The sequence below is a fragment of the Trachurus japonicus genome, chromosome 17, assembly GCF_045865225.1.
Source record: "Trachurus japonicus isolate A0001 chromosome 17, Traja_1.0".
NCBI classification, from domain to species: Eukaryota; Metazoa; Chordata; class Actinopteri; order Carangiformes; family Carangidae; genus Trachurus; species Trachurus japonicus.
This window is the reverse complement of record NC_140923.1, coordinates 34,515,599-34,543,216: the sequence shown is the minus strand read 5'-3', so window position 1 is coordinate 34,543,216 and position 27,618 is coordinate 34,515,599. Positions and strand designations below refer to the sequence as shown.

The following is a 27,618-nucleotide window of genomic DNA, read 5'->3' as shown; positions in this document are numbered from 1 at the left end:
CTTACGACTTTGTAGCGTTCCAGGCAACCCGTAACTCGTGTTTTTCCGACCTGTTACCCGTGAAACGGCCACTCATAACTTCTGACCCATGAACTCGTACCAGATCAAACTGGTACGACTTCACAGGTCGGAAAAACACGAGTTACGGGTTGCCTGGAACGCACCATTATTTCCTGTGCGCCAGTGCGGGAATGTCGCCAACGTCACCAAATACAAAAAGAACAAATACTGAAAAATACCGCGAGGTGTTAGAGGAGCCGAACGGCTTAATCAGCGTTGTATCATTTCCTCTTGTAGTGGGTTGGGTGAAACGGATATACACAGACACGTAGAAGTTACTAACGCACTATAGCTTTAATGTTTAATGAACATTTATATTTTTTAAAACTACATTTTTTACACACATAGCTACATTTATTTACATGTTGCTGCCACCAACTACTGATCACTGTAACCATGTGAAGCCATGTGTTAATCAACACCCATGTGCAAATAAAACAGGACCATGCACTTCAAAGCATTGTTCCATCATGCTGCTAACGGTCAAAACCTCCACATGGGGAATGTTTGAGGGGAGTATTGAAAGCACGAGGGTTCAAATGATTAGCCTTTACAGTATAAAGTATAACACTTATTATTGTTGTTTGGTTGCTTAGCTACAAAGTGCTTATTTCAAAGGGTGCTCCATATTAGCAATACATATGCAGAGGCCTTTGTTGCAGGCATTGTTATAGTTCTAGCAATGAATCATTGAATCAGTTCCCACCGCTTTCATCAGTTGATCTGACGTTTTTTGTGGTTTTTTTTCTCTAGTGTGACATCGTTGGCTGTGGTTTACTGTAATCAGATGCTGCATAGCGTTATTAATGGCGGAGCTGAGGGTGCTTGCTTGTGAACTTTTGAACTCAGGAGCCACATCGCTCTGATTATCTGCTTCCCACCACTCGAATGTGGAGTGGCACTCCATCAGAGTAACCCCCAACCCACCAACAAGCCCCTTCCCTCCTCCTCCTCCTCCTCCTCCTCCTCCTCCTCCTCCTCCTCCTCCTCCCCCTCTTCCTTCCACCATCCTCTGATTTCTCTTTACTCTGCTGTACCTTCACCACCCACTCCATGTCCACTTTACTGTCACTCTCTCTTGATTTCACCCCCACCCCCCCCTCCCTACATGTACAGAAACACATACACACTGCTAATCTATTTCGTTCTCTTATTTTCAGCTTGTAAGCGTCATCAGAATGAGCAGCTTCAGCACATAATAAGCAGAAAATTAGAAAAAAAATGGATAGATAGAAACCTGGGACTAAACATTGATTTCTGAACACTACATGCATTGTGGTTATTTGTCCATTAGGGGATGCTAGGGAATCAAAGTAGAAGAGCAGCAGGGAGGTAGCATATAATATCTTTACTGCTAATCACCAGAGTTTGGAAATTGTTGAGCTTGACTGAAAAATGCTAAATTGATTTTCAAGACAAATTAAATCTTAATTTTATACTTCTTATTGGAGCTTATGGGTGGAGGATCAGAAAAAACAGCAATGTGATATTTCATCATAATTAAGAGTTAAGAGAAACTTTTCTTGGGGTTCACCAATCAGAGATTTTGAGGCAGTTAGTTGCTGCAGGGTTGGACCCTTCCTCTGAAGCCATAACCATGATGTAGATAATGTTTCAAGGTGAACTGGCATCGTGTCACACCAATCTGCGATGATATAAGCGGCAGTTATTGGTCGAATCAAACTGACATACCTCAGTACTGGAGGATGTCTGTTGCTAGGGAACAGAGAGAAAAATAAAATGCTAAAACCACTCCAGTCAATGTTGGGTGAAAGCCTGTCTGCAATTATATAAATGCTCTTCAGAGTTCTGGCGCAAAGTACACCCATTAACGTTTTAACTCACAGTGCGTGTCACCTGCAGCCTTGCTTCATCTATCTTCCCTTACACTGTGTTTCTAAAGAATCTTTTTTTTATTTTATGTTTTATTTTTAGCTGTGGATGTGGACATAAAAACACACCGCAGGCTGCTGTGCTCTCCGTATCACATCTGTTTTTCATAAAAGTGTGTCGCTTGTAAACCTTTATCGGCTAATCATGACGCCAGCTCTGTGCAGTTTCAGCTCATTCAAAGTTTGGTTAGGACCAGGCAAATTGATATGAGCTTCTCTGCTGTTTCCTGCTAACAGTTTACACAGCTATTTTCAGAAGCCTTTGAGTAGGCTGCGAGCAAGAGCAGAACAAATGTCGCACACTCTGAAAATCAGACTACATCTGGTCATCTGTGCAGCACAATAGATCATCAGCGTAGTGGAGCTGCTGCACACTCGTCTTGTCTGTTTCCTCCTTGAAGACGTCCAATGACCTTGATGCAGCGGAGGGAGGGAGGGAGGGAGCGATGGTGGAGTGTGTGCGTGCGTGTGTGTGTCGGGACTCGGGAGAAACAGATTTCTGTAGGAAGAGGTTGCTCTATTGTGCAACATGGCTTTTGTTGGCAGAAATGAAAAGAACGGAGCAGGAATTCAAGAGAGCTATGTCGCTATGGAAACAACAGCAAAGAGAGAGCTAGAGACACACACACACACACACACAGATATGTGCTGTTTGCAGAGATGGACAAATATTTTTGTTGGGCCACTTACAAGTGGATGATTTTTTTTTATTGCGCCGTGTGCTTGTGCAAGACATTTTTAGGAGAAAGTGGAGATGAAAGTGAGAAATGTTCTTCTGATACAGAACTGATACTTGAAGTCTGTTAACTATCAGAAAACTGCACGTTAACTTCTCATTCCTATGATCTCCATCATCTCCACTCAATAGGTGAGTGTTGCTCTCCTGCTTTGCATGGAGTGACACGCCCGCCTGCTTCATGCAGATTAGGACGAGGAGGTAACAGAGTTATAGTTGAGTTTCTGAAGCTCTGTTAGGGACTTATTCATAGATCCTGTTAAATCGATTTTTTTTTTCCCGTCTCCCCCAGATTCCGACTTGTTTGCCAAGCATAAATTTGTCACTCTCTCTTGGCTCGCTTTCACAATCCCCCGTCTGAGCCCTCGCTTGCTGCCCGTCTGTGATGATACCTGTATGCGCTGTGCTGCCGACAGTGTGGAGTCTGTCAGTCGGCATCCAGCCTAGTGTCAGGATTGATGCTGTGGCTGATCCTTTTAATTGTATCAAACAGCATCTATCAGAGATTAAAACAAGATGCCATTCTGCCTGAATAAAGACCATGTTTGTGGGGGCTGAAGTGGTCATCTTTGGGGAAACGGTGGGGGAGGGAGGAGAGCAGCAGATGGAGCGAGGGAGCCCAGTTGCCTAATGAGGTCTCACTTGTGTCACTGAGTGTGAAGAAGACCCTGCTTTCTTCTCCTCTCCCTCAAAAAGGGAGCAGCCCTAAGATCTATTTCATGCTCTATTTTTACTCCTGACTTTTACTCCAATATTAGCACAATGGCCTAGTTTTTAAATGTCTTAATAGTAGGCTATACAAGTCTGTCTCCATTAAAGAAAATACGACAATGCAGTCTCACTATCTAAAAGCTTTTCAATGGGGGAAAGCTCAAATATAAAGAGCTTCTCCACAGGTAATGACTTTGACTTACTCGCCTTAATCCACACACTTGTTGCCCTTTCTCTAAACCTTGTCTCTGCTCCTACTATTTAGTGCTAAATGTATTTTCACACCCCCTTCTCTTGCCTCAGCACCCACAAACATCTTTACGTAATTGGTTTTTCAACCACATACCCACACAGCATATCTATAGGCTTTTTTTTTCTCCTTCCTTTTTTCTTTTTAGGAAAATGTTTTTTGTTCATGCAGCAAACTATAATTGCTATGGTAACAAAATATACGTCCCTCCTCTTCCACCAGCTTCCATTCACATGTTTTTTTTTTCTTTTTAAATCGCCATCATGAAACGTTACTGTGGGAGAGGAGGGGAGGGGGGGGGGGCTGCCAGTGCTCGTGCTCGTGCGCGTGATAATTTCCCAGCAGGTGATGAGATTGTAAAGATCCAGTCAAGCAAACTCTCTTGGCTTCATTTTCCACACCGATTTGAGGAGAAGCCGGTGCATTTGTTTTGTTCAGACGCTTTAACGCTTTAAACAAACGAGACCTTCCTTTTTGTCAAGTTCACCGGGTGAAGAAGATGCGTGAAGTTTGCGGAGACTTCCCACGGATCTCTACATCTGATGAGCGCGCGGTAGTTTCTGATCACACAGCTGCCGGTTTGTCAGATCGACACGAGCTTGGATGTTGGTAGAAAATTGCAAGGTGTAAACTCGCTGGATCTTTCCCCCCTCTCTCCTTCTCCTTCTCCTGCTCCTTCTTCTTTTTCTTCTCCCCTCTCCTTCGCTGCCTGAGTTTAGAGACGCGCACCTATTAAAAGTTGTCTCGAGCTGATCGTAACGCGCTGTTTAACAGATGGGGTAACAGAGTGTTTGCAGCCCGTGCGTCTGAACTGAACCGTCAGTAAATAAATGGATGACTTTTTCCTTAAATAGATGCCAGCTGAATGAGATAACCCTTTGTTTTTTCTTCTTCATCATCTTCTTGTGGATATGGAGTGATAGGAATTTGCAACTTTTCTTTTTTTTGGTGGGGGAGGGGGCGCTCGAAAAGCTGCCAGTGGATTGAAGCAGGTGGATCAATTTCTTTCCGCTCAGCTCCCGCTTTACTTCACATTCCTGTAGTAGCTATAAAACTCTCTGAAGCGGACCGTCTCCCCCACCCCCCCACCCCCTCCTCCACCCCGTCTCTCTGCAGAATGGCTCGGTTCGGAGACGAGTCGGCTCCCAGCACCGTGGACTCCGGGGATGGGGACCCGGAGCGCGGTGGAGACCCGCAGGACCCGGCGGCGGCGGCGGCGGCGCTCACGGCGTCTATGAAACAAGCCAAGGCGCAGCGGGCCCGGACCATGGCTCTGTACAACCCCGTCCCCCACCGGCAGAACTGCCTCACCGTCAACAGGTCGCTCTTCATATTCGCAGAGGGCAACATCATAAGGAAATACGCGAGGAAGTTCATTGAATGGCCATATCCTTCCATGAAAAGCCGTGTTTTAAACCTGTGTGTGTCTTGTTTGTGTGTGTGTATGTGTGGTAGGCTGTTGTCAGTTCAGCACCACGGACAGCGACAGGCAGCATGTGAGCAGCTGCAGCTTGGAAATACAACTCACATTTACTCCTCCATGTCTGAAAAGTGCCTAAAGTGCAGTGTGAAGTGCAACCCCCCCCCCCATTGCTCTGAATGTGTTTTGCTTGACTTCTAATCATTATCAGACTCCCACCAGTTGGCAGCTATATACCTGGCATCCCCCTCCTTCACTCTGCTTATCTGCATAAACCCACTCCTCATGATTTCCATATCTTAGTTGAATCGCCAATTTGATAATGAGCTCGTTAAAAGAAAAATACCTGAAGTTAACCTCTTCATTATTCTGTTTAGTAACTGACCCCGGGTCGGTCGCTCGCTCAGTTGGTTGGCTCGTCCATGTGCTCCCGGTGCTGGCAGGAGACGGAAAGTTAGCATGTGGTGATCATTAGATGCAGCTCTGCTCGCTGTGGGGGAGGCATGTAGGCACATCTCTGCTGCCTTAGTGCTCATTGGAATATGAACCTGGCCATGAGTAGGTGTCAGTTCAAATCCAGCAGGCAGCGCTCCTCTGCTTCCTGCTGTAGCGTCAGCCAACAGTTTCTTTCTCCTGAACTTTTAAAGATTCATCACAGATAATCAGGGAAGTTATTGTTCACAGTTAAATTGATGCTATGTGGACACGAGGAGCAATCATGTCCAGTAATTACAGGCCAAAAGAGAAGAATCCATCGGTGCTATACTTGTTCAGATGAATTCATTTGTTGACATAATTTATGTTTGGAGTGATTTACCTCATAAATTCTGTGCATGTTTAAATGTTTTGATAGCATAATCACTTCAACAGCATCACTCAGTTGCCATATATCTACCCACTGCTCCTCCTGTCTTACACCCCCTCCAGTGCAGTGTGCCAGTCTCCCACTGTTACCTAACCACAGGCGCTGTGGGTGTGTGGGAGTGGGGCTAGTGGTCAAGACTAGCTGGCCACTGGCAGCACGGTAATGTGACTGTCTGTATCATAGAGGCAGAGGTATGTGGGAGAGAGCTGGCCGGTATAGTACCGTGCTGGATCGTGGGCTGTGAAAGCAACACATGTCAGAGTACTGACTGGGCGAGGGTTATTTTGCACATAGTGTCCATGTTCTGAGATTGCAAGTGGAAAAACAGACTTGTACAAATTCATAGCAACACTCTCTGTTTGATCATGTGTCGCTGCACTGGCACAATGGAGAGTTATACGAATTCCCAAAAGTTTAGTTTCTTGAGGCTTCTGTTGCTCAATGTGGATCAAAGTCTCTGAACTAAAGATAATTTACTGGACCTTGTCATGGTCCCGGCAAGTTACGCCATCAAGTTATGACAAACTTATGTCATTATTTACAAATGATAAGCCCAAATGTTATGGTTGCAGCTTTTCCAGTGTAAGGATTTGTTGCTTTTCTCTTTTTCTACACAGGCTTTACGTCATCTCAAACTGAATATCTTCATGATTTGGAGTGTGTCTCAGGCAAAACAAGACATTTTTACATGTCACCTTTAAGCCTGAGAAACTGGGATGGACATTTTTTAAATGTTCTAATTCTTAATAAGTAATATAAGAAAGAGATTAATCCAGGAAACGATCAACAGATTATTCAGTTCTAAAAACAATCATTAGCTGAAATAGATAATTCCTTGTTTTCTATTTCAAAGTACATGCCATACTTTCCCCAATTTTTTTAAATGTTTTTTTTTTTCTACCTTTCAAACCAACATTGGTTTCAATTCATTTGTTCACAATATGAAATGAGTTGGCCGAGTACTTAATCTAAATGGAAGTTATGTGATCAATAGCACTCCATTAGCGTGGCCTAAAACATGTATGATGACTGGCGTGCACTCCAACAGGTAACAGGAAGCAACAGAGTGGGTGAGTTTTATTAAGTGTTTCCCACTTTAGCTCTTTTCTGCCGCTTTCAGTGGAAACAATGTGGACTTGTCAATGTGAGTCAGTGTGGATCCCAGAGGCCCTCATGTCAGCACTCCTCTGTGAGTCAGTGACCCCATTTCACTCAAGGCAGGAAAATTAATAACAAGGAGCAGCTGCCTCATGGGAACTCCAAAGGGACTGAAAGTCGCAGTCACATACAAGTGTTGGGGCCCGTATGGTCGCCATCGCATGCACACACGCAGCGCATGCTGGGTCCCACATGTCAGTGCATGGACACACATGTACATTTGTTTCAATCACCTGAATACATATAAGAGTAAATATTCCTCCTGAGAAGCACAGAAAACATTCATTTATTTTTTATAATTTGGAATCACAAAGAAATTTGTTGAAGCTGCACAAACTAGCCCTACAACAAGATTTTTGTTTTCAAACTGGACATTAAATCAGACACTTTTACAATTATTTGTTTTTTTAGATGTCGAGATAACTGATTTGAGATTTTTCAAGTGAAAGTTGGCTCTATGTTAACATTTCAGGATGAATATTTAGTTTCAATATTGTTTGGTTTGGTTTTACCATAACATAAGACAAAAAGACAAAAGCAGCTAAGAATCACAATCGAGAAGGTGGAACAACTTAATGTTTGGTGGATTACTTAAGTCACCTAAATGATTTAATGATTCACAAAATAGTGAATAAATGTACGAATGATTTCAGTTCAGTTTCATATTTTCACATCTGTAATTTCATTACACAACAAGTGTTTTTGCATTGCTTGTCTAAACAATCATAATTTGTTTCTAGAATTATATAAATCAGTGCAGAATAATAATGACTTGTATCAATTTACCTGATCAGAGTCAGTTCACCACCCAAACCTGTGCAATGAACTAAACCACAAAATGCTTATTTTTTCATACACAAGATTTAGGTTACATTCATAAAAACATTTCTTTTTGTTATTTTTCTGCAGTTTCTGCTTGTGCCCTGGTCTATAGAGCATCATATTTCAAACCAAAACCCTGGCTGCTTTCGTTTAATAGCAAAGGGGAAAAATACTGGAAAGATGTGTGTTTATCATATGAGAGTTAGAGAATTGACATATATCTCCTACTGTATAGTCTTCTGTTGTTTCTGCTCTATGCAGTGAAGGAGCCCAGAGAGCTGTCTGTTGTGGTTTGTGTCGTTAGACCAGTCAGGCCAAGGTGACTTCACTCACTCTTTTCACTCTCTTTCCCTCCCTTACCTGCTCGGTGTCTCTTCATGAAAAGCACTTTTAAAAGCAGGTTGCCATGGATACTGCAATCTCTCTAACAGATTGCTTCCAATAGCAGAGAATATGAACCATGCCATAATTCATGTGTCATTTAATCATCCATCCATCTATGTTTTTTCCTTCTCACTGAACCACGCACACATGTTCTCTGAAATATCTCTGCAATTACAAAAACAGTATCAGTGTGTGTTTGTATATAAAATAGCTGTTGTCCTTAGTAACAAGCTTGTTTTTTCTTTCAGCATCGGGATGTAATTGTGTAACGATGTACAGTACAGTGTATTAGTGTAAGACAGAATTTGAGCTGATGTTGTTTACTACATACTGTTTGTTTTTATGTGCCATTTGCTTCATGTTTTGATCAAAGTTATGTCCTTAACTTCACGGCCTTTACACCATTTGAGTACATGATCCTGGCCACCATCACCGCCAACTGTGTCGTCCTGGCTTTGGAGCAGCACCTCCCAGGAGAGGACAAGACCCCCATGGCAAAGAGACTGGTGAGGACAAAATCTGTTTTTACATCCTCATCATGCACACTTTTCTTTTCTTTTTTTTTGTTCAATGTCATCATGAAATATACTCACACAAGTGGGTAGAAAACAAACAAGGATGACTGCGGGTTTATGGGGAGATCAACATGAGGAGATGTTTTTTGTTCAGTATTCCCAAAATGGAAATCTAGTTATCAATACTGCTACTGTTTAGATTAAGATTTTACATTAAAAAAAGACATTAACAATCAAAAGTTATAGATTTTTTGGGGCGGTGCGTGGCGCAGTGGTTAAAGCGGCCGCCCCATGTAGAGGCTACAGTCCTCAACGCAGGCGTCCCCGGTTCGGGTCCGCGTCGGGCAGACCTTTCCGGCATGTCATTCCCCCTCTCTCTGCCTCCCTCTTTCCTGTCTATCTCACTGTGCTATCAAATAAAAAAAAGGCAAAAAGCCAAAAAAAAATAAATAAATAAAAGTTATAGATTTTTTATACAATAGATTAAAATACTACTGTAAGCACCTGTTGTTGGTAGATTATATGATAAATATACAATTGGATAATTTTCTTAATGATTTCATTTTACTTTAAGCACATATCCTAGTAAAATATATTGAACATACAGTGGGGAAAATAAGTATTTGATCCCTTGCTGATTTTTGCCCTCATTTCACTTGATCAAATGTAAATTCTTTTATAACCTTTATATGATGATATTATTTCTGGATTTTTCATTGATATTCTGGCTGTCTATGTTAAATTAACCTCACCATACATTTTTTCCCATCGCTGTTTACCACATACAGTATGTAATCTGTTATGGTAAAATACTAATCTGTTTTCTACCCTTAGATGCACACGCATCTTTGATTGTTTGTTAATGGTAACAGTAAATACAGGAGGGTACATCTAATCACTGGACTTAAAGTGTACACCCTATATGCACAAAGCACATCCCAAAAGTTACAGTTTTAACATTATAGCCTCATTCATGACTGGAGTTAAATTACATTTTGAACTCAACCACTCCTCCCTATGGACGGCACCTACCTGTTGCTTTATTATTCACTCCTGACTTCATGCTGCGTTATTCCTTCAGGAAAAGACAGAGCCATACTTCATTGGGATCTTCTGCTTCGAGGCGGGTATCAAGCTGGTGGCCCTCGGGTTTGTTTTCCATAAAGGTTCGTACCTGAGGAACGGCTGGAACGTCATGGACTTCATAGTCGTGCTCAGCGGGTGAGTAATCTGCGCTCCCTCACGACCTGAAATTTCAACAGAGGCAGGAATGTTTGTTTGAGACATTGTCGACAGATTCCTGAACTACTTCTCACCAAACATGATGCTGAAATCTGTCTTCAAAGGAACAAATATGGTGGCTCACTATCAGATATAGTGAGCCAGTGAACAGAATACAGCAACCTTGGATTAGACTCATCTAAACATAATGCAGCTATTATTAATGTTACGCGATTACTGCTGTTAATTACACCTGTGCTTTTCTTACTGCAGCATGTTTTATGGGGTTTTATGTTGTTTGGCTGCATTGTTGAAGGTGTCGAATAACCATTTAAAATTGGTCATCTTACAGTAGCTTTTCCAGCTATCCACTGTAGCACTCCCAAGGATGAAATAGTGGCCAAAATGCCAATACATGTTAACCAGCAGCACTCACTTTAAAGCCTTTTCCAAGCTGCGGCTTTGCACTGCTGAAATCCTCATTTTATATCAGCAACACTGTCTGACAAAATCGGCAAACTCATAGGACAGTGACAATGGTTGTGCTGTGATTTTGGTGATATTTACTAGTAAAGTGATCGCTTTGAGACAAGGTTAGAAGCAACCGAATGTGCGTTTCCTTTTATTTTTCTCACAGTGCACTTTGATTCAGAAAACATTACTCAAACTTGCATAATTGTTGGAGATTATTTTCCGCCATGAGTTATTACTTATCACTTGTGGTTGTGATGTTTAAAGCGTTGATATTATAGGTACTGAAGAAACTGTCACTGTGGCTTTTTAATGTGATTTTAAGCTCTATGGCACAGTGGAATAAGTTGTACAGTATCACGCTTTGGTTACACAGACAGTGCTTGTTAGTAGGATCTATTCATTGTCTCATTTGATCACCAGAGTATTATGTAATACTATCAGCCTTCCCTAACTGTCCCACACAGTCGCCATTAGAAATGGGTGGAAACGTCTAAATTGAAGGTCAGCAAAGTAGCCTCTTAATATCAGAATGTCTGATGTAAAAGAGAGGGTTTGGTTACAAGCTTGTGTGTGTGCTAGACAGAGAGAGAGGTATGCCTCCAAGTCTTTTAATTTTGAATTTGGTTGAACTCCATGATGAATTACAAACATCACTGATTGTACGAGTGAGAGTGAAAAAAGTTTTAAATTAATGCTCAGCAACTGATGCCGCAATTAATTTTGACAGTATTCTTTTTTAGTTTACCAGCCTGTGGGTAGTCAAGCAAATGATTAATTTCAGACACTGATTGTCAAGTTATGTTGGTGCGTTCATGCATGTGACTCTGTGTTTGTGTCGACATTTATCATTATTTCTCCATGCATGTCCGTACTGCAGTTTAAAGGCCTCCAATCACTACACGCTGTACCTCATGTCTGACATTATTGCTGCATGGTTAGCGATGGTTGACCGCTATGGGCTGGTCTTTATTGTTGTTATGTTGATGTGATTTTTTTTTTTTTTTTTTCCCTCCCTTTACGAGAATTATACATTTACACATCACATACATCCACAGGAAAACACAACACATAAATGCAGGGAAATGTGTGTTTCCATGGCACAGTCAGGCTCTGCAGTCAGCGATTAGGTGGGTGGATAAGTGGATTGGCAGTTGTATCTAAAACCTGCTTCGGTTCGCCCCCAGGACCTCTGTGAATTAAATGTGAATGCAGCGCTGGAGATGTTATGCAAAAGCAACAGAAAGAATGGATGCATGGTTGAGAGAAAAAGAGAAGAAAAGAAGGGGGAAATCAAGGGGGAGAAGGGAAAAATGGAGACACAGACCCAAGAAGAAAACATAATGAGAGACTTAATTTGTTCCCTACAAGACTGGGTTTCGTAAATTAATTGCACAGGAGCGGAGCATTGTTACCACTGGTGTGCTGTTTATGGCTAAGTGTACAGTATTCAGCATTCTGGGAAGATTGCTGTCGGCGTGTTGACATCTCATTTCAACCTGACACCCACATCTTTCTTTTTCTCTGTATCTCTTATTTCTCTGTCTGTCTTTCCATCTCGCTGTCTCTCTCTCTCTCTCTCTCTCTCTCTCTCTCTCTCTCTCGCTGCCTCTTACATAAAAGGGACATGAGCATAATCGTTTACAGAGCAGGCAGCGCGGCCTAAAAAGCCGAACAGATGTGCCGATGACAGATTTCCACAGGATTTACAAGGTTTAAGTTTTTTCAGTCAGTTTGAATAATCTGAACATTATTGGTTGCTTTAGTGGGATACTTTGAAATCTCTCATTAGGCAGCAATCAGTGTTAGCACCAAATTATTTTACTCTTAAGTTTCTCAACAAATGCTGTCCTCGTTATGGTGAAAAGAAACAAAGCACCGTTCAGAGTACATGGCTTGGTTTTGATGAGCACATTATTCACAAGCTGAATACAAGTATGTTCAGAACAGTATTTTGATAGGGACACAAAGCAGCACTGAGGTGACATGTCGTTTTCTTTGCCGAGGTCACGCAGATATTCAGATGTAGTTAAGTACTAAAGTCAGACAAAAAGATTCTTTGTGGAAAAAGCAACAGTGATCAGTTTGACTTAACGCCTCTCTGTCTTGACCAGTGTAAATGCTGCTTACACAGACCTATTATCAATAACTGTTAATAATTTAAGATATGATTATATGACAGGTGCTGCCATTTTTCCTAGTAGTAGTAGTTAAGCAGGCAGGACTTTACCAGTGATGTATTAGTATTTTTTACTTAGGTTAAGGATCTGAACACTTCCCCTCACTCCTGCTGCATAATTCACTTCTCTATTGTTAATCCATATGTTCAGTATCTTAACACTCACTGTAATTGCCAAAACATAGCCCAATGTGTTACTTGCACCTTTCAAGCCAAAAGAAAGTGAGTGGTACTGAAAATAGAAAGTAGTGTTAGTGAGTATTTAGCAACATTTAAGACAAAATGTAATGACAGTTGTGGGTTTGTTTGGTTATGTTTGGCAGCGCCGTCAATCAAATTCAATTAAACCACCTTCACACAGTCCAATGAAAACTCTTTAATTACACTCAAATTACGTGTGGGCGATTTTTTTTCCCATCTAATTTTTACTTTTATGGCCTCTTAAACAGTCATGAATATTTAATATCAGGCAGACATTTGTCAGGGGCTTTGACTCCAGTGGTTGTGCAAACAGCTTGAAGATGACCAGGGGTGACTTCCTTAGTTGAGCTGTGGTCCGCCCTGGTCCGCCCCGGATTCAATTTCAGTCCTTATTTTCTGCACATTGGTATGAATTCAGAAATGTGTGCCTCTTAAATATACATCCTAACTTTCTCCCTCTTCCCCTGCAAGTGTTTTATGGCACTTGCCAGGCCAACATTGTTGATAAGAACTTTGTTCTTAATGTTTTGCCTGGTAAAACTTAAGGTAAGAATAAAAAAATAAGATAAGAAAATAGATATGTGTCAGTGGTGGTCAATGACCGAGCGCAGGTTACAGCCAAGACAGTAAGGATGCACTCAAAGTGAGGATGTGGTATTTTATGACTGTTTTAATCAGTTGTGTTAGTTGTTAGTGTTTCCAATACAACTGATCATGTATGAAACTGTAAAAAATGCACAAAGTTGTCAGCGTGTGTTTTCTGCTGCCCATAGATCATCTTGTCCAACTCCCGCCACAGCTGGAATTGGTAACTGACGACCTGATTTCCTCCATCCCATCTGACACATTTTCTAGTAGCACATATGCTGCTTTCCCCTCTCTTCCCTCGCTCACTCAGATACACACAAACACACACTCTCTCTCTATCACTCTGGTGGCACAGCACAAGTAAGTCAGACTTAAAAGAAAACACACATGTGTCATAGGGGCCAGTTGGGAATAAAATCGAGGCCACTGGGCCAGTGCTGGCGGCATTCATTCCATTTCATATTAATGAATTGCTAGAAGCGAATCTGCTGGGACACTGAGCTCAATTAAAATCCTTAATCTGAGTGAAGAGTGTGTAGCAAAAAGCACCACAGTTAGAACAAGTCACCCACAAACCAATTTAATTCAGTGGGATTCCTAAAATGGTCAATTATGTCCCGCGGCAAACAGGTGGATCCGATGCTTTGATTAGCAATAAGATGTCTCCCAAATGACTTGTGCATGTGTGTGTGCATGTTACTCCATTTATGAGGCTGCAGGTACAGATCTTTTACCAGTGAACCTGTTTCCCTCATGTTGATGAGCTCTTAGTCATTTGTCGTACCTTGATATATATAGATGACAATGATATTGATCCTAGCTGTGCCTGCACACTATGCCTCTGTGGGTTTGTGTGTGTCAGTATCCCGTCATATTGCACGACGGTTATCAGTTTTCCCTCGTTGCCCCCGTCCAGTGTCCCTCTTACAAAGTGTGACACTTTGCTAAAATTGTTGCTCTTTAGACAGGATGAATAATACAACTGGGTGGGAGTTGGGAGTGATTCATTAGCCATCTGGCACAAAGATAGACATACAGAAGTGAGAACAGTCTCACTTTTGTCTGCCTGTCTATTCATGCTAAAGCAGCTTTTGTCTATAGAATTAAATGTGCAGGTGGACGTATGGTCGGAAGAACATTTGGTGGACGTTGGGCAGACATTTTCATTTGGACCAATGTTCACCACTTTATACTGTCATCTGCATATTTGCCTTGTTGCAAGCGCACATGGCAGAACCTGGCAATGTCATCCGAAACACAACAAGTGCTCCGACGCTTAAATACGACTGCGTAGTCCGTATGTACCATGTGAGCATAATGTGAACAAAATAAAAAAAATGAGCTGTTAAAACTTGATTGTGACACAGTGCCCACAATTTGCAGTCTTAATAAAACCAAATAACACTCAACAGCTCAAACTGCACAACAGCACAGCACAAACATGTGCATGTGCACCTATTAACCGCCCAGTAACTGGTTTAGGTGCTGCATAGTTAACTGAGCTTGCTCACAGACGAAGCTAGCCTGCTAGTACAGAGTATGGTGCATTTACATTGAACAGATATGGCAACACATCTGATGTTGCACTTGATTATGTTTTTTAAATTACACTCACAAAAAAACGTGGTTTGTGGCTTCAGGCATTTGCCAGCTTTGCTCATTTCTAAATCTAGCTTTGCGTGCCAGTGTATGTTACTGTGTTGTTTCTGCTAGTTTGATGGTATCTATCTACCTATCTACCTTTTAAGTGACACAGGGACGACTGCAGTGGTCTCAGCTCTAATTTTGCTCGTGTAATTGAGCTGAATAAACAATAGCCCACAGTCCCAGGTGGGTTTTCTTTGGGAAAACATACACCCATCCATTTATTCTATGACTAATAGTGGACTAATACCTTTAAAAAAAATGTTGTCCCAATTCACCTGAACATCATTAATGTCGCAGCTGTTTCATTCAGCTAGCTTTTATTTAATTCAAAGACGTTAATTTGCTGATGCATTATGTTGATGCGCATTACCATATGCAGAGCTGTGTCGAAATGTGAGCAACGTGATGCTGCTGATTACTGTAGTTTTTGGTGGTGTTCTTAGTGAGTGTAGGTGGAGGTGTGTGGGAGAGGCTGCATTCTGTGCATGTAATGAATTCATCCTCTCCAGAGCCAGTTTGGTACAATACAGTGCAACAGTGCTTCACTTAAGGAGCCAACGAGGAAGAGATTAGCCTCTCGCTATGAACGTTAACCGGTGGCTGGATCGTTGCACAGTGGAATCAGAACAGTGACCTTGTGAAAGAGTTGGGGTATACATCAGGACTGGTTATTTGTTCCACATGTGTGGTATATGCAGCAAAAACTAAATGAGGCTTCTTTGTTATCACGGCTGCAATCCAGTGTCAGTGCTCTACTCACTTTATGCACACACAAAATATACACATAATGAACATACTGGTATAATTTATTTACATTTTTTCAATTCATATTCTGATGTGAACATCAACATTTACCATTGGATGAATATTCCATGAATTGTAATTAAACATCAAAGTGTTTGTTAAACTTGTTCATTTGACAACACTTTATCAATTTCTGAGTCAAATGTCCTCCCGGTCTGTGCAGAGAGCAACTGCTCACGTCAGTTTGCCAGGTTGTGGTAACAGATGGGTTTTGAAATCATTATTGTGTGGATTGTGTGTTGAGCTTATGTTTCACACGCAATCTGGCAACTTGGACAACATCAGACAAACATATAAAACATATGGCTCTGTGTATGATTATTTATAATGAAGGTCCAGGGACATGCAAATTACCTGGGAGAAACAATACGGGACACTCCCATATCTGTGCTCACTGAATACTTAATAAATTAAAACATTTAAATTTTCTCTTACTCATTTTTAAGCTCATAAACTTCCCAATTCAGGGTTTTCCGTGGGTGCTTTGAGACCAAGGTGGCAAAGACCTGTACAGCAGGAAGGGCACATCTTGATAGCTCTATTAAATATGAAAAGAGGCTCCCACATCCTTAAGTTTTACACTGCTGGCTGGTATCATCAGAACAGACATGTCCTGCCTTTTTTTAGTCTCATTCATATTTGCATTATACCAGTAGAGGACTGGACTTGTTCATACCTCCCAGTTTTGAGATCTGTTTGACAATATCTTGCAGTAGCTGAGTCAATGTAATCTATTACACTGATCATATAAAAACTCAAACTAAATAGAAACAGTTGAAGTTATTTCCTTTTTTTTGAATTACTGTATTTATTTTCTAAAATTAACAGTAGATTTAGAAATATTGAAAACAACACTGTTCAGACTATCAAACACCCAGAGATTGTAACACTGTTTTACATGTGAAAAGCAAACATCCTTATCACCTTTAGACTCACAGTCCCAGAGGGTTGGAGGTGTTAGTGTGGGACCTTGTCCAAGGTCTACAGGTGTAAATACCTTCAGCTGATTGGTGATCACATGATCACGATCATGATGTCTAAAGAGAGTGAGAGCTGCTGTCGCACAGACTGTTAGGAAGGCTTCATGTCAAAATGAAGGAGATTTGGTAACACTTTACTTGAAGGTCTCATCATAAGAGTGACATGTCACAGTCATGAACATGTCATAAACAATATGTCAGTGTCATAACACCCGGGTTTGTTATGTTTGTATGTAGGGTTAGGATGAACTGAATGACACTTAATAACAACGTTATGACATTGACATAATGTTTATGACATGTTCATGGCTGTGACATGTCACTCTTATGTCTCTCTTATGACAATGTCATGTCAATCTTATGATGAGACCTTCAAGTAAAGTGTTACCGGAGATTTGTAGTCCTATTGATTATGTATAAATCTAATAGTTGCAAATTGGTGAATACAACAACTTAGGTAGATTGTAAAAAGATTGAAAATGTGTTGGTTTGTATTAGTACTAATTGTCTCAGCGATTTATTTCTTCAGGAGAAAAGAGAGAACAAAATGAAAATGACCTCTGTGTGTGTGTGTGTGTGTGTGTGTGTGTGTGTGTGTGTGTGTGTGTGTGTGTGTGTGTGTGTGTGTGTGTGTGTGTGTGTGTGTGTGTGTGTGTGAAGAGATGATTCATGAGCGCACACAAGCAGACACAATATTTGCTTTAATTTTGAGGGAGCCTCCACTGAATTGTTGTGCACAAAGTGCAGCCTTGAAGGAGCTGTGCTGTTGCCTGCCTTTGTTCAGCGTGTTTGGTTTGAAGGCTATTTCCACAGACTCCCACTCCTGTGCTCCTGCTCCGTCTCAGTGTCTCTCACTGTGCCATAGCTTTGTCTGTCACTCACTCACTCACTCACTCACTCACTCACTCACTCACTCACTCACTCACTCACTCACTCACTCACTCACTCACTCACTCACTCACTCACTCACTCACTCACTCACTCACTCCCTCATAATGATCCAATCATCGAGAATGTCGCGTTCACGATGATTGGAAGCTGTTTTTACAGGATTGTCCATCCCACAGGTGACAGACTTTTTTCATTTTTGTGAAGAAGCATTTAATTAATTGGTTTCAATCGGAGTGTGAAGAGGATTTAAAACAGTTTTGTAAAAAAAAAAATGCTCCAGAACAGGATCTCCAACCCTACCTTTAATGCCCCTGTGATGATGACAGCCATATCCGGAGGCATTATGTGTTTGGGTGTCCATCTCTACACACATCCATCCCATTCTTGTGGATGCTTTGAGGGACTTTCATAACACTTGGTTCCTTTGAATGGATGAACTGATTCAGTTTTGGTGCTCAAAGGTCAAGGTCACTGTCACCTCACAAAATGCTTTTTTTTCAATGCAAATTGACTGTTTGGCAGAGGCATTCAACCCTAAGGCGAGAAAGCTGCAGAAATCTGACCGCACCCTTAATCTCATGGTGACTTAAGTATCTGTGGGCTTGTAAATACAGCTACAGCAATGTGTGGGAGCCTTTTTAAGACCTTTTTAACACCACACAGACTGCCGCCAGCAGGGATCAGATAAGAAAGAAGTATTGTCTTTGATGAAAAACTTCATCACCTGATGTCTTAACTGGCTCATATTTGAAAATGTTGGCTCCCTTTTCTGTGAAGAAGACAAAGAGAAACACGTTTCAATTGTGAAAATCGTGTTGTGTGATCCAGTGTTTTGATTCACTGTAGCAGCAGATGCTCGCTCAGTTGTCCTACACACAGCAGCATTCAGTACTGGTCGTAAACATTTAGAAACAATTTCTGAGCGTGGTGTTTTGGGCTGTGAGCGTTCTCCACTTCTTCTTTTTTTTTCCTTTTTTGTTTTCAGGTTTATCCGCATTAGCGGTAACATGGCCTCACTCATTCAGTCACTCACTCGGCCCCTCTCCCTCCCACTGCTTTCAGGAGAGATTCTGCGTGGGCTTACACTTGAGTTTCTGCCATGTGCTTTCTACCCCCTGCTCACACACACACACATATATATACACACACACACACACTCACATATACCCTCCCCCACACTTTCCAACACTGGCCAAAGATTTTATGAGTTTGTATATTTGTATCTCTCTGGGTGTGTGTAACAGAGTGAGAAAGATGGACAAATGTGAAAAATAATTATGATCATTTTCACAGCTCATTTAAAATGTTACATAGCAACTTAGCAGCGGGTATTGATCCTCTCATCAGTGACACATTTGTGTTTATGGGCCACCAAATTGGCTCAGCTGATATTGAACTGAGATGAAAAACGTAGCCTAAATGGAAAATCTTCTGTTTTTTTTATGGCAGGATTATTGCAGCACTTGAATTATTTGTTATAATATTATCTTTCCTTAGTTGAAAATAAGATAATAACCAGCTTTTGTCATTGCTGCAGGAGAGATTCAGATGTGATTTCTGGTGAATGTTGGTGGTGAGAGATTTGCCTGTCGGTTGCTCCTGACGCTGTTTTTTCAGTGTTTGTGTGTAGGTGGAGGGACATCAATGTGTGCGTGGGCAGATGTGCGTAGAGATGCCTGCCAGGTGTATGTGGTGTGCATTCTTAGTCTCCCACCATACAAGACTGTTGTACCAAATAGACTGTATATATACTGTAGCTCATTGGCTGCACTGTTGCCTGCAATCATTTGCCCTTTCTCTTAAAAATAAATGACTAAACTGTCCTTGAATTACATCCAGCTGTTCCCTTTTACCTATTTTTGTCGTCAGATTTGTCACACACCATGGACAAAAAACATTAGTCTCAAGATGGGAAAAGCAGGGCCTTGTGCTAGATTTAGCTACTAATGGATGTTTTTATATGTCCCTGCTTCATTTTTATTTTCCTTACTATCACTAGTAACAACCATTAATCAATATTCAGATAATCCTGTCGTACCATCAAAAATATCTCAGAAACACCTATATTCTGTTTGTGTGTTGTCTTTCAGGATCCTGGCCACTGCTGGTGCCCACATGAACATCCCAGTCGACCTTCGAACCCTGAGGGCTGTGAGAGTGCTGAGACCTCTCAAACTCGTCTCCGGGATCCCCAGTGAGTCAGTTACTGACCTTTTGATACTGCACTGTGGGGGAATTATTACTGCACATAACAAGTCTTCATTCATCAGCTTATTTTCCAGCTTTCGTCATTGCAAATGCTTTTGTTCCCGATGGTGCAATTCAGTAAGTGGGGGAAAAAATAACCTTAAAACACAAATACAAAACATGCAGGAACGTGCCTACAACCATAGTTAACCACCACTGCCATTACTGCTTGTGTCTCATATTTTTAGGCTCTTTAGACTTGAAGCCAACACTTTAAGCATCAATAATGTTTTAACCCCATCAAACCATTTGAAACCTGTCCATACATTTGCCATTTTCAGAAGCTGCCTGTCAGAGGTAATTCTGTAATGTGTTTTCTTGCAGGCCTCCAGATTGTTCTCAAATCTATCATAAAGGCCATGATTCCACTGCTCCAGATCGGCCTTTTGTTGTTCTTTGCCATCCTCATGTTTGCCATCATCGGTCTGGAGTTCTACAGCGGGAAGCTTCACCAAACCTGCCTGCCGTCTTTCGACATCCTCGGTACAGTCCATGCACACAGACGACAGTTTCCTGCTGTTGTAAAACAAAGAGGGAGGCGGATAACCCATGAATCTTTATTATATATAACTTTCTTGTTAAAACATTATGAAAGCAAATAATAAGACATGAAAAAAATATATTTTGTGAAATCTCCCCTAGTAAACTGGACTAAGAAAATGAAATAAGTCATTCCCGCTCAAGTTTGAAGAGAGACAGTCTTATATATCAATCCGTTTTCAGGAACCACCTCCATTTGTGGAAACCTTCTGTCCTCAGGTTTACCTGCTCTTCCCACAATACTGATGGCTTTAGCATAATATAGTCACGCTTTGTTTTTGCATAATGTATGATGGACTATGACTAATTTGCCAACAGGTATACCAAATGTGTGGCTTGTGCATTGTTCTCAGACAGAGGGTGTTAACATCTTTGTCTGAGAAACTGAGGCTTTTATAGATTACAGCAGCAGCGAGCTCAGAGGTATTATTAAAGTTGTTGCCGGCTGATTTAGCTACTGCTTAATTAGTCAACAGCTACTCTGTAATCACCACGCCACACAATAGCATTTACTGTCACTGCCAAGCACAACTGAAAGATGGACTAATATAAAACCTGAATAGTTTGACAGCATTTTAAGATGGAAGCATGATTTCATCCATCCCTGAATTTTCTAATGGTCCCCCAAAATCTAAAAGTTAAAAGATCCCTACAAACACATCTGCAAAAAAAAATGCTCATAATCTATGGATATGCCCAAACCTTTATTTACAAACGATTTATGGCACAATTGATGCTTTTGTCTCATTTTGATATAAGGTGACTTGGCAGCAGATGAATGTGAAACCCTGCACATGAATCATCATCAACAAAAGAATGACTCCAGCTTCTTTTTTCCAGACAATGAGACTGTTGACTCGTCCGAGTTGGCGTTTGCATGTGGAGTGAGGAAGTGTCCGGAGAGGTACGACTGCAACGACACCTGGATCGGGCCCAACGACGGCATCACGCAGTTCGACAACATCTTGTTTGCTGTGCTCACCGTCTTCCAGTGTATTACCATGGAGGGATGGACGGCCGTTCTTTATAATGTGAGCTCCAGTTTACAGTTGACAAATGTAAAATCAAACCGGTCACTGTTATGAATGAATGAATGAATGAATGTTGGTGGATTTCAGACTAACGACGCCCTGGGTCCCATGTGGAACTGGATCTACTTCATCCCTCTCATCATCATTGGCTCCTTCTTTGTCCTGAACCTGGTGTTGGGAGTCTTGTCTGGGTGAGTGAGACTCTTCCTACTGTATGTTTATAATACTGCTGTTTCTGTATTATGGATTATAAGAGCTATTTTCACTCCTCTGCCTTTAGAGAATTTGCCAAGGAGAGACAGAGGGTGGAGAATCGGCGGGCCTTCATGAAGCTGCGCCGCCAACAGCAGGTGGAAAGAGAACTGAACGGTTACCGAGCCTGGATAGACAGGGCAGGTACTGGGCAGCAGAATAACTTTAAATCAGTATTTTTGTAGTGACGGTGCACAGCGACATAGAGGGAGGGAGTGAGCAGACAGGATTTAGTCTGGCTCAATCATATTTGAGTCAGAAATGCAGGACTTCACTGAAAATAAAGTATATAATGAAATCACAGTTGAGTGAATCTATGAGCTTCTGGTGATGGGAGTGTTACTATAATCCCACTCTGGGTCAGTGGTCTTGGCCTGTGGGACACTAGAAAGTTAAATGAGAAGCTAGATACCACTCTCTTAATGTGAAAGTCTGCTACTGCCTTTATCAGAGATTTGGACCTACAGTAGAGTAGCTCAGTTGCACACATGCACACACACATACACACACTCACTGTGCTGTAATGGCAATCTACATTGCTAGTCTCCCACGCAAGTAGAGGGTGAGAAAAAGGTGATACTGACTCACTGACTTAAATTTGTGCGCATATATATCTGCGCACGAGCCTCTCTGTGTGTTTGTGTGTTTACATGCATGTGTGTGTGTGTGTGAGAGAGAGAAAGAGAGCTGCTGTGCATATTTATGTGTGCATAGATGTGGGAGAGTGTGGGAAGGGAGAGAGAAAGAAAACTGAGAGAGAGATATTACAAGAGTGTGAGAGAGAATGAGAGCCCTCTCTCTGTGAAGAAGGTCATACTGTCCTCTCAAAGCAACGTTTACATCACTTTGGCCTCAGTTCCTGTAACTGTTTGCAGACACCCTAAATGATCTGCCCTGTGTGTTTCAATGTCTGATGGTTTAAGTCGCGCTTTGATAAAAATAAGTCTAACCTCCAGTTTTATTTCCTTACAGAGGAAGTAATGCTCGCGGAGGAGAATAAAAATTCAGGTAGATCAGCGTTAGATGGTGAGTGCGAACATTTCAGATCTTTAAATCACACATCATACAGCTAACACCTGTCGGTAATACATGCTATGCTATTCATGTAATGTACCGTATAGCTTTTTTTGTTCGATGTTGTGCTGTATCAGAAAAATAAAAAATAATTATAGAGAACAAATGCAGCTATTTGTATCTTAAATCTCTTTTATTATAAAACAGGAAATACTTGTGTACATTTTAAAAGTGCAACAGGAGTTATAAGTTCATTTCTTGTCTTCATTAGATAAACGACAGTATTTTTGAAAGATTTGATCATTTTTAGTGTTGAAGAGAGCGAGTAAGAAGACCGGAGCACGGAGAGGAGCACCAGGGGACGAGAAGTTCACAGACACGTCCACGGCCAGTGAGTGATGAACATTTCAGTCCGTTCACTTGACTTTACACACGGTATATTTCACACCCTTGACCTCCTGCTGTCCTTAGGTTTGAACAAGTCTTTCTCTGTTTTAAGGTATGTCACGATCGAGGATGAACTTCCGCAGCGGCCGGCGCGGCCCTGCTGCGTACCTGCGACGTAAAGAGCGCATGCTACGAATCTCCATCCGCCGCATGGTGAAAACGGATACTTTCTACTTGATGGTACTCAGTCTGGTGGCTCTGAACACCATCTGTGTGGCCATCGTCCACCACAACCAGCCCGACTGGCTGACCATCTTCCTCTGTGGGTTTCCCTTCTGAATAATATTTTTCTATGTTTCACTACAAAAAAAAAAATCTGTTCCTGTCTGATAAATGCAATTTTTGGGGGGCGCATCACTGCTTCATTTTTTCTTTCACTTAATTGCTTTTTTTGTTTTATCATCTCCAGACTATGCAGAGTTTGTTTTCCTGGGGCTGTTTTTGGCTGAGATGTTTTTGAAAATATATGGCCTGGGTTTCCGCCTCTACTTCCATTCATCTTTCAACTGCTTCGACTGTGGGGTGAGGTCCTTCTTCTCTTATTCTGAAAGGTTTCCAGATTTTGTAGAACCTGCTAGTTGCTTTTTAGGTTTATACGGTGGAGATAATGTAAGTAGTAGTAGTAGTAAACCTTTATTTTACCAGGCAAGAATTGCTAAGAATACATTCTTATTAAGGCAATGGCCTGGTAGGAGGTGAAAGACCTCCTAAGGGGTAAGGGAGTCAGTCGAGCAGCTTGGAGAAAGCCACTACTACACCTTAAAAGCCTCCAGAACCACAAAAACAGCAGGCAGGGGTAGCTGTGATACAAATAATTCAGAGTGTGTTGACAATCCCTGAAAAATACCCACATCTTCAATCTTCTGCTCAAGATTTAAAAAAAAAAAAGGTTTTGGCAATTTTCTACTAGTCAGATGGAGCTTACAGTATAACAAATGATTTTTTATCATGTGTTTGACATGTCTTGCAGGTCATTGTCGGCAGCATCTTTGAGGTAGTTTGGGGCTTCTTCAGGCCGGGCATGTCATTTGGGATCAGCGTGCTCAGGGCACTGAGACTTCTGAGAATTTTTAAGATCACCAAGTAAGTGGGACAATGAGACAGTTCAAACAAGCGAAGCCTGGCTTACAGTATGTTGGTGTTGTCTCTGGTAAAATAGACAACCAAACCACATGTGATGTCTTTCTTTCAGGTACTGGGCCTCTCTCAGGAACCTGGTTGTGTCCCTCATGAGCTCCATGAAGTCCATCATCAGCCTGCTGTTTCTTCTCTTCCTCTTCATTGTGGTGTTTGCGCTGCTGGGGATGCAGCTTTTTGGAGGAAGGTAAGTCAAACCATCAGGATGTCAACATAAGGACAATCACTGTCATGATACTACTAATAATATTAATAATAATAAACTTTATTTATGTGGCACCTTTCAGAAACAAAATTACAAAGTGCTTGACAATAAAAACAAAATAGCAGAATTAGAGAAATTATAAGAAATGATTAAAATAATTACAGATACCATTAAGTTAAGAAAAGACCATATGATACAAGCGAAGAGATTTGAGTTTACCTACCAAAGATCTCCTGGCAGGGAGTCCCACAGCTGGGAGGCCCAGACAGCAGAAACACCTTTAGATTTATAAACGATTCGTTGATCCTTGCCAGAGCATCTTAAGCAGCGAAGAGGCTCTCAGGGAGTTTGCAGATCCCAGATTGTAGGCAGGACCCAGGCCATTCAGAGCTTTAAAATCAATTGTAAAACTCTCAGGAAGCCAGCGAAGGGCGGCAAGAATTGGTGTAATGTGGCTGTTTCTCTTAGCGCATATAAACAGCCTGGCAGCAGCAAATACACTCTTGGAAGTTTTCACTGTCAATACCAGAATGAAGTGCCTTTCAGTAGTGGAGTCTGCAATAGATAAAGGCTGGTCTGACCTTTACCAAGTCAGCGGAGGAAAGAAATGACCAGATCGGGTTTAGCTGTCTCAGTTGGGCAAAGCACAACTGCACCACTTTAGCCACTTGAGCATCGAAGTACAATTCTCAACCAAAAATAACACCTCGATTGCGGACCTCTCTTTGAACAGTGTTGGATAAGTCACCCCGACTAGAGGAGAGATTTTTAATGCTGCTAGTGCTGGGGCCATAGGGAGTTATTATAATTACCTCTGATTTGGAGTCACTCAACTGCAGGAAGTTTTTGGACATCCAATTTTTTATTTCAGCGAAGCAGGACATAATACACAATGCATCCGTGCTACCAGGCTTTACTGGGACATGTAATTGGGTGTCAACCAGCTTAGCAATAGAAAGCAATGTCATGGCTACGCAAGATTTACCTCAGGGGTCGTATGTATATGGTAATTAATAGGGGACCCAAAATAGACCCTTGGGGGACCCCAAAAAAAGTAGAGGAGGACCAGTTCGACGGATAAGCGGAGCCACATCACTGATTCTAACATAGTTGTTCAGATGGATGATGATAATGACATTCTGGTCCATTGTATCAAAGGGTGAGTTATGTTCCTGGTTAGTGTAGCTGATTTACATACAATATTTTAACCCACATCTGCTCACAGTTTTGAAATAGTATCTACACCTTTTCAAACTGAGCAGCAGCTTCTTCAATGGTTCCTTTGATAAGACGGTGAGGAAATGACACGTCCGGATGAAAATAGCTACGCATCCTCCTCCTCCTCTTCTTCCTCCTCCTATTCTTCCTTGGTCACATCTGACCCCGCTTTCTATCTGCCTCCCCTCTAGGTTCATCTTTGAAGATTACACTCCCACCAACTTTGACACGTTTCCAGCTGCCATCATGACAGTGTTTCAGGTTTGGCTCCTACAGATCCCCTCATTCTGCCTGCTCTCTATGACACATTGCACCCTGGGATATTTCTCACCCCAGGCGCAGATTAAACAACTCTGCTCACTCGCTCTCCACCCCCTGCCTCCGCTATCATCCCACACATCCATGCACACATATGCGCACATGAATATCAGACAAGTGAAACGTGAACGATTCCACATCAGATCAGCTACAAAACCAACTGCACTGTGAAAGACTGTTTTGATCAGCACACACAGTAATTACTTATCTTGCTGCCATTTTTAATAACATATCTTTAACTGCTTTGTAGACGGGGAATATGTCTTTGGTTTGTATTTTTAGGCCAATGTTCTCATTGAGTCTAATATAAGTGCTGTAATTATTTTTTTACTGAATATTCTGTGCGTTTCCCTACAGATTCTGACGGGAGAAGACTGGAACGAGGTGATGTACAATGGGATTCGCTCACAGGGAGGCGTGCAGTACGGCATGTGGTCATCGATTTACTTCATCGTGCTCACACTGTTTGGAAACTGTATCCTTGTTGAGTTCTCAAAGGTGGCTGTGATATACCATCCACACCTGTACACAATATACCTTTATACATATATCTCTACATAACACAATACACAATACATTTACTTATAATGTAATAAGTACCTAAGTCAAATACTCATTGATCATCCACTAAAACTAATGACGTGGGGTTTTGTTCTCATCCCAATCTGTTAATTCTATATCAATTCACAAATGATGCATTTAAACTGTATTTGCATTGCTGTCTGTAGAACATAAAGACAACAACAACAACATTTTACACACATCTGTGCATCTGCAAAACATTAAACAAAGTACTATAGAGAGCCTAAGCGGAAGCAGGAAGTAACGGCGCCATGGGACCTCAACTCTGAAAAACTCGCCATTCAAATGAATGAGACTGAAAATTTTATTTCGTGATCCGATTTAATTGCGCCATGAGAAAAAAATATGTCCTCTACCTGTTTAAAACATCACGTTTCATGAAGAGAAATCAGCCGTTTATCATAAAACGGCAACAGAAGAATGTATTTTGTGTAAAGACTGCTCTACGGACTACAGATCTGTGTCCCACAAAAAATACGTCACCAACTGACACGGGAAAGGGCGGCAATTGGTGTGTGACGTCACCTACGCGACTTGTAGTCTTTCTGCTTACAGATTCTTCTGAATTGTATTCTACAATAGCTTTACAACAAACGGCTGATTTCTCGGGATGAAACGTGATGTTTTAAACAGGTAGAGGACATATTTTTTTCTCATGGCACAATTCAAACGGATCACGAAATAAAATTTTCAGTCCCGTTCATTTGAATGGCGAGTTTTTCAGAGTTGAGGTCCCATGGTGACCGTTACTTCCTGCTTCCGCTTAGGCTCTCTATACACATGAAACACAGCATTAAACATGCATACTACTGTAACAGTTATGTCACACATT

The 27,618-nt window shown here is 41.5% G+C and overlaps 1 protein-coding gene across 5 annotated transcripts in view; it reads left to right on the top strand.

Moving 5' to 3' along the window:
- The window catches only part of cacna1eb (calcium channel, voltage-dependent, R type, alpha 1E subunit b), a 57,702-nt gene that overhangs the window by 8,312 nt on the left and 21,772 nt on the right, over positions 1-27,618 (top strand). For 4 of the 5 annotated variants that reach the window (XM_085805560.1, XM_085805559.1, XM_085805558.1 and 1 more), the window contains exons 1-15: positions 8,679-8,804; positions 9,895-10,034; positions 19,886-19,989; positions 20,367-20,525; positions 21,423-21,613; positions 21,701-21,804; positions 21,894-22,009; positions 22,838-22,891; positions 23,190-23,270; positions 23,379-23,588; positions 23,736-23,848; positions 24,297-24,409; positions 24,519-24,650; positions 26,078-26,147; positions 26,562-26,679. In XM_085805560.1, coding sequence (XP_085661686.1) covers positions 8,712-8,804; positions 9,895-10,034; positions 19,886-19,989; positions 20,367-20,525; positions 21,423-21,613; positions 21,701-21,804; positions 21,894-22,009; positions 22,838-22,891; positions 23,190-23,270; positions 23,379-23,588; positions 23,736-23,848; positions 24,297-24,409; positions 24,519-24,650; positions 26,078-26,147; positions 26,562-26,679 — 1,798 coding nt within the window. In that variant the 5' untranslated portion in view covers positions 8,679-8,711. Of the gene's footprint in view, positions 1-4,765; positions 5,036-8,678; positions 8,805-9,894; positions 10,035-19,885; positions 19,990-20,366; positions 20,526-21,422; positions 21,614-21,700; positions 21,805-21,893; positions 22,010-22,837; positions 22,892-23,189; positions 23,271-23,378; positions 23,589-23,735; positions 23,849-24,296; positions 24,410-24,518; positions 24,651-26,077; positions 26,148-26,561; positions 26,680-27,618 lie in introns of those variants that run through there. The other variant, XM_085805561.1, reaches the window with a different exon arrangement.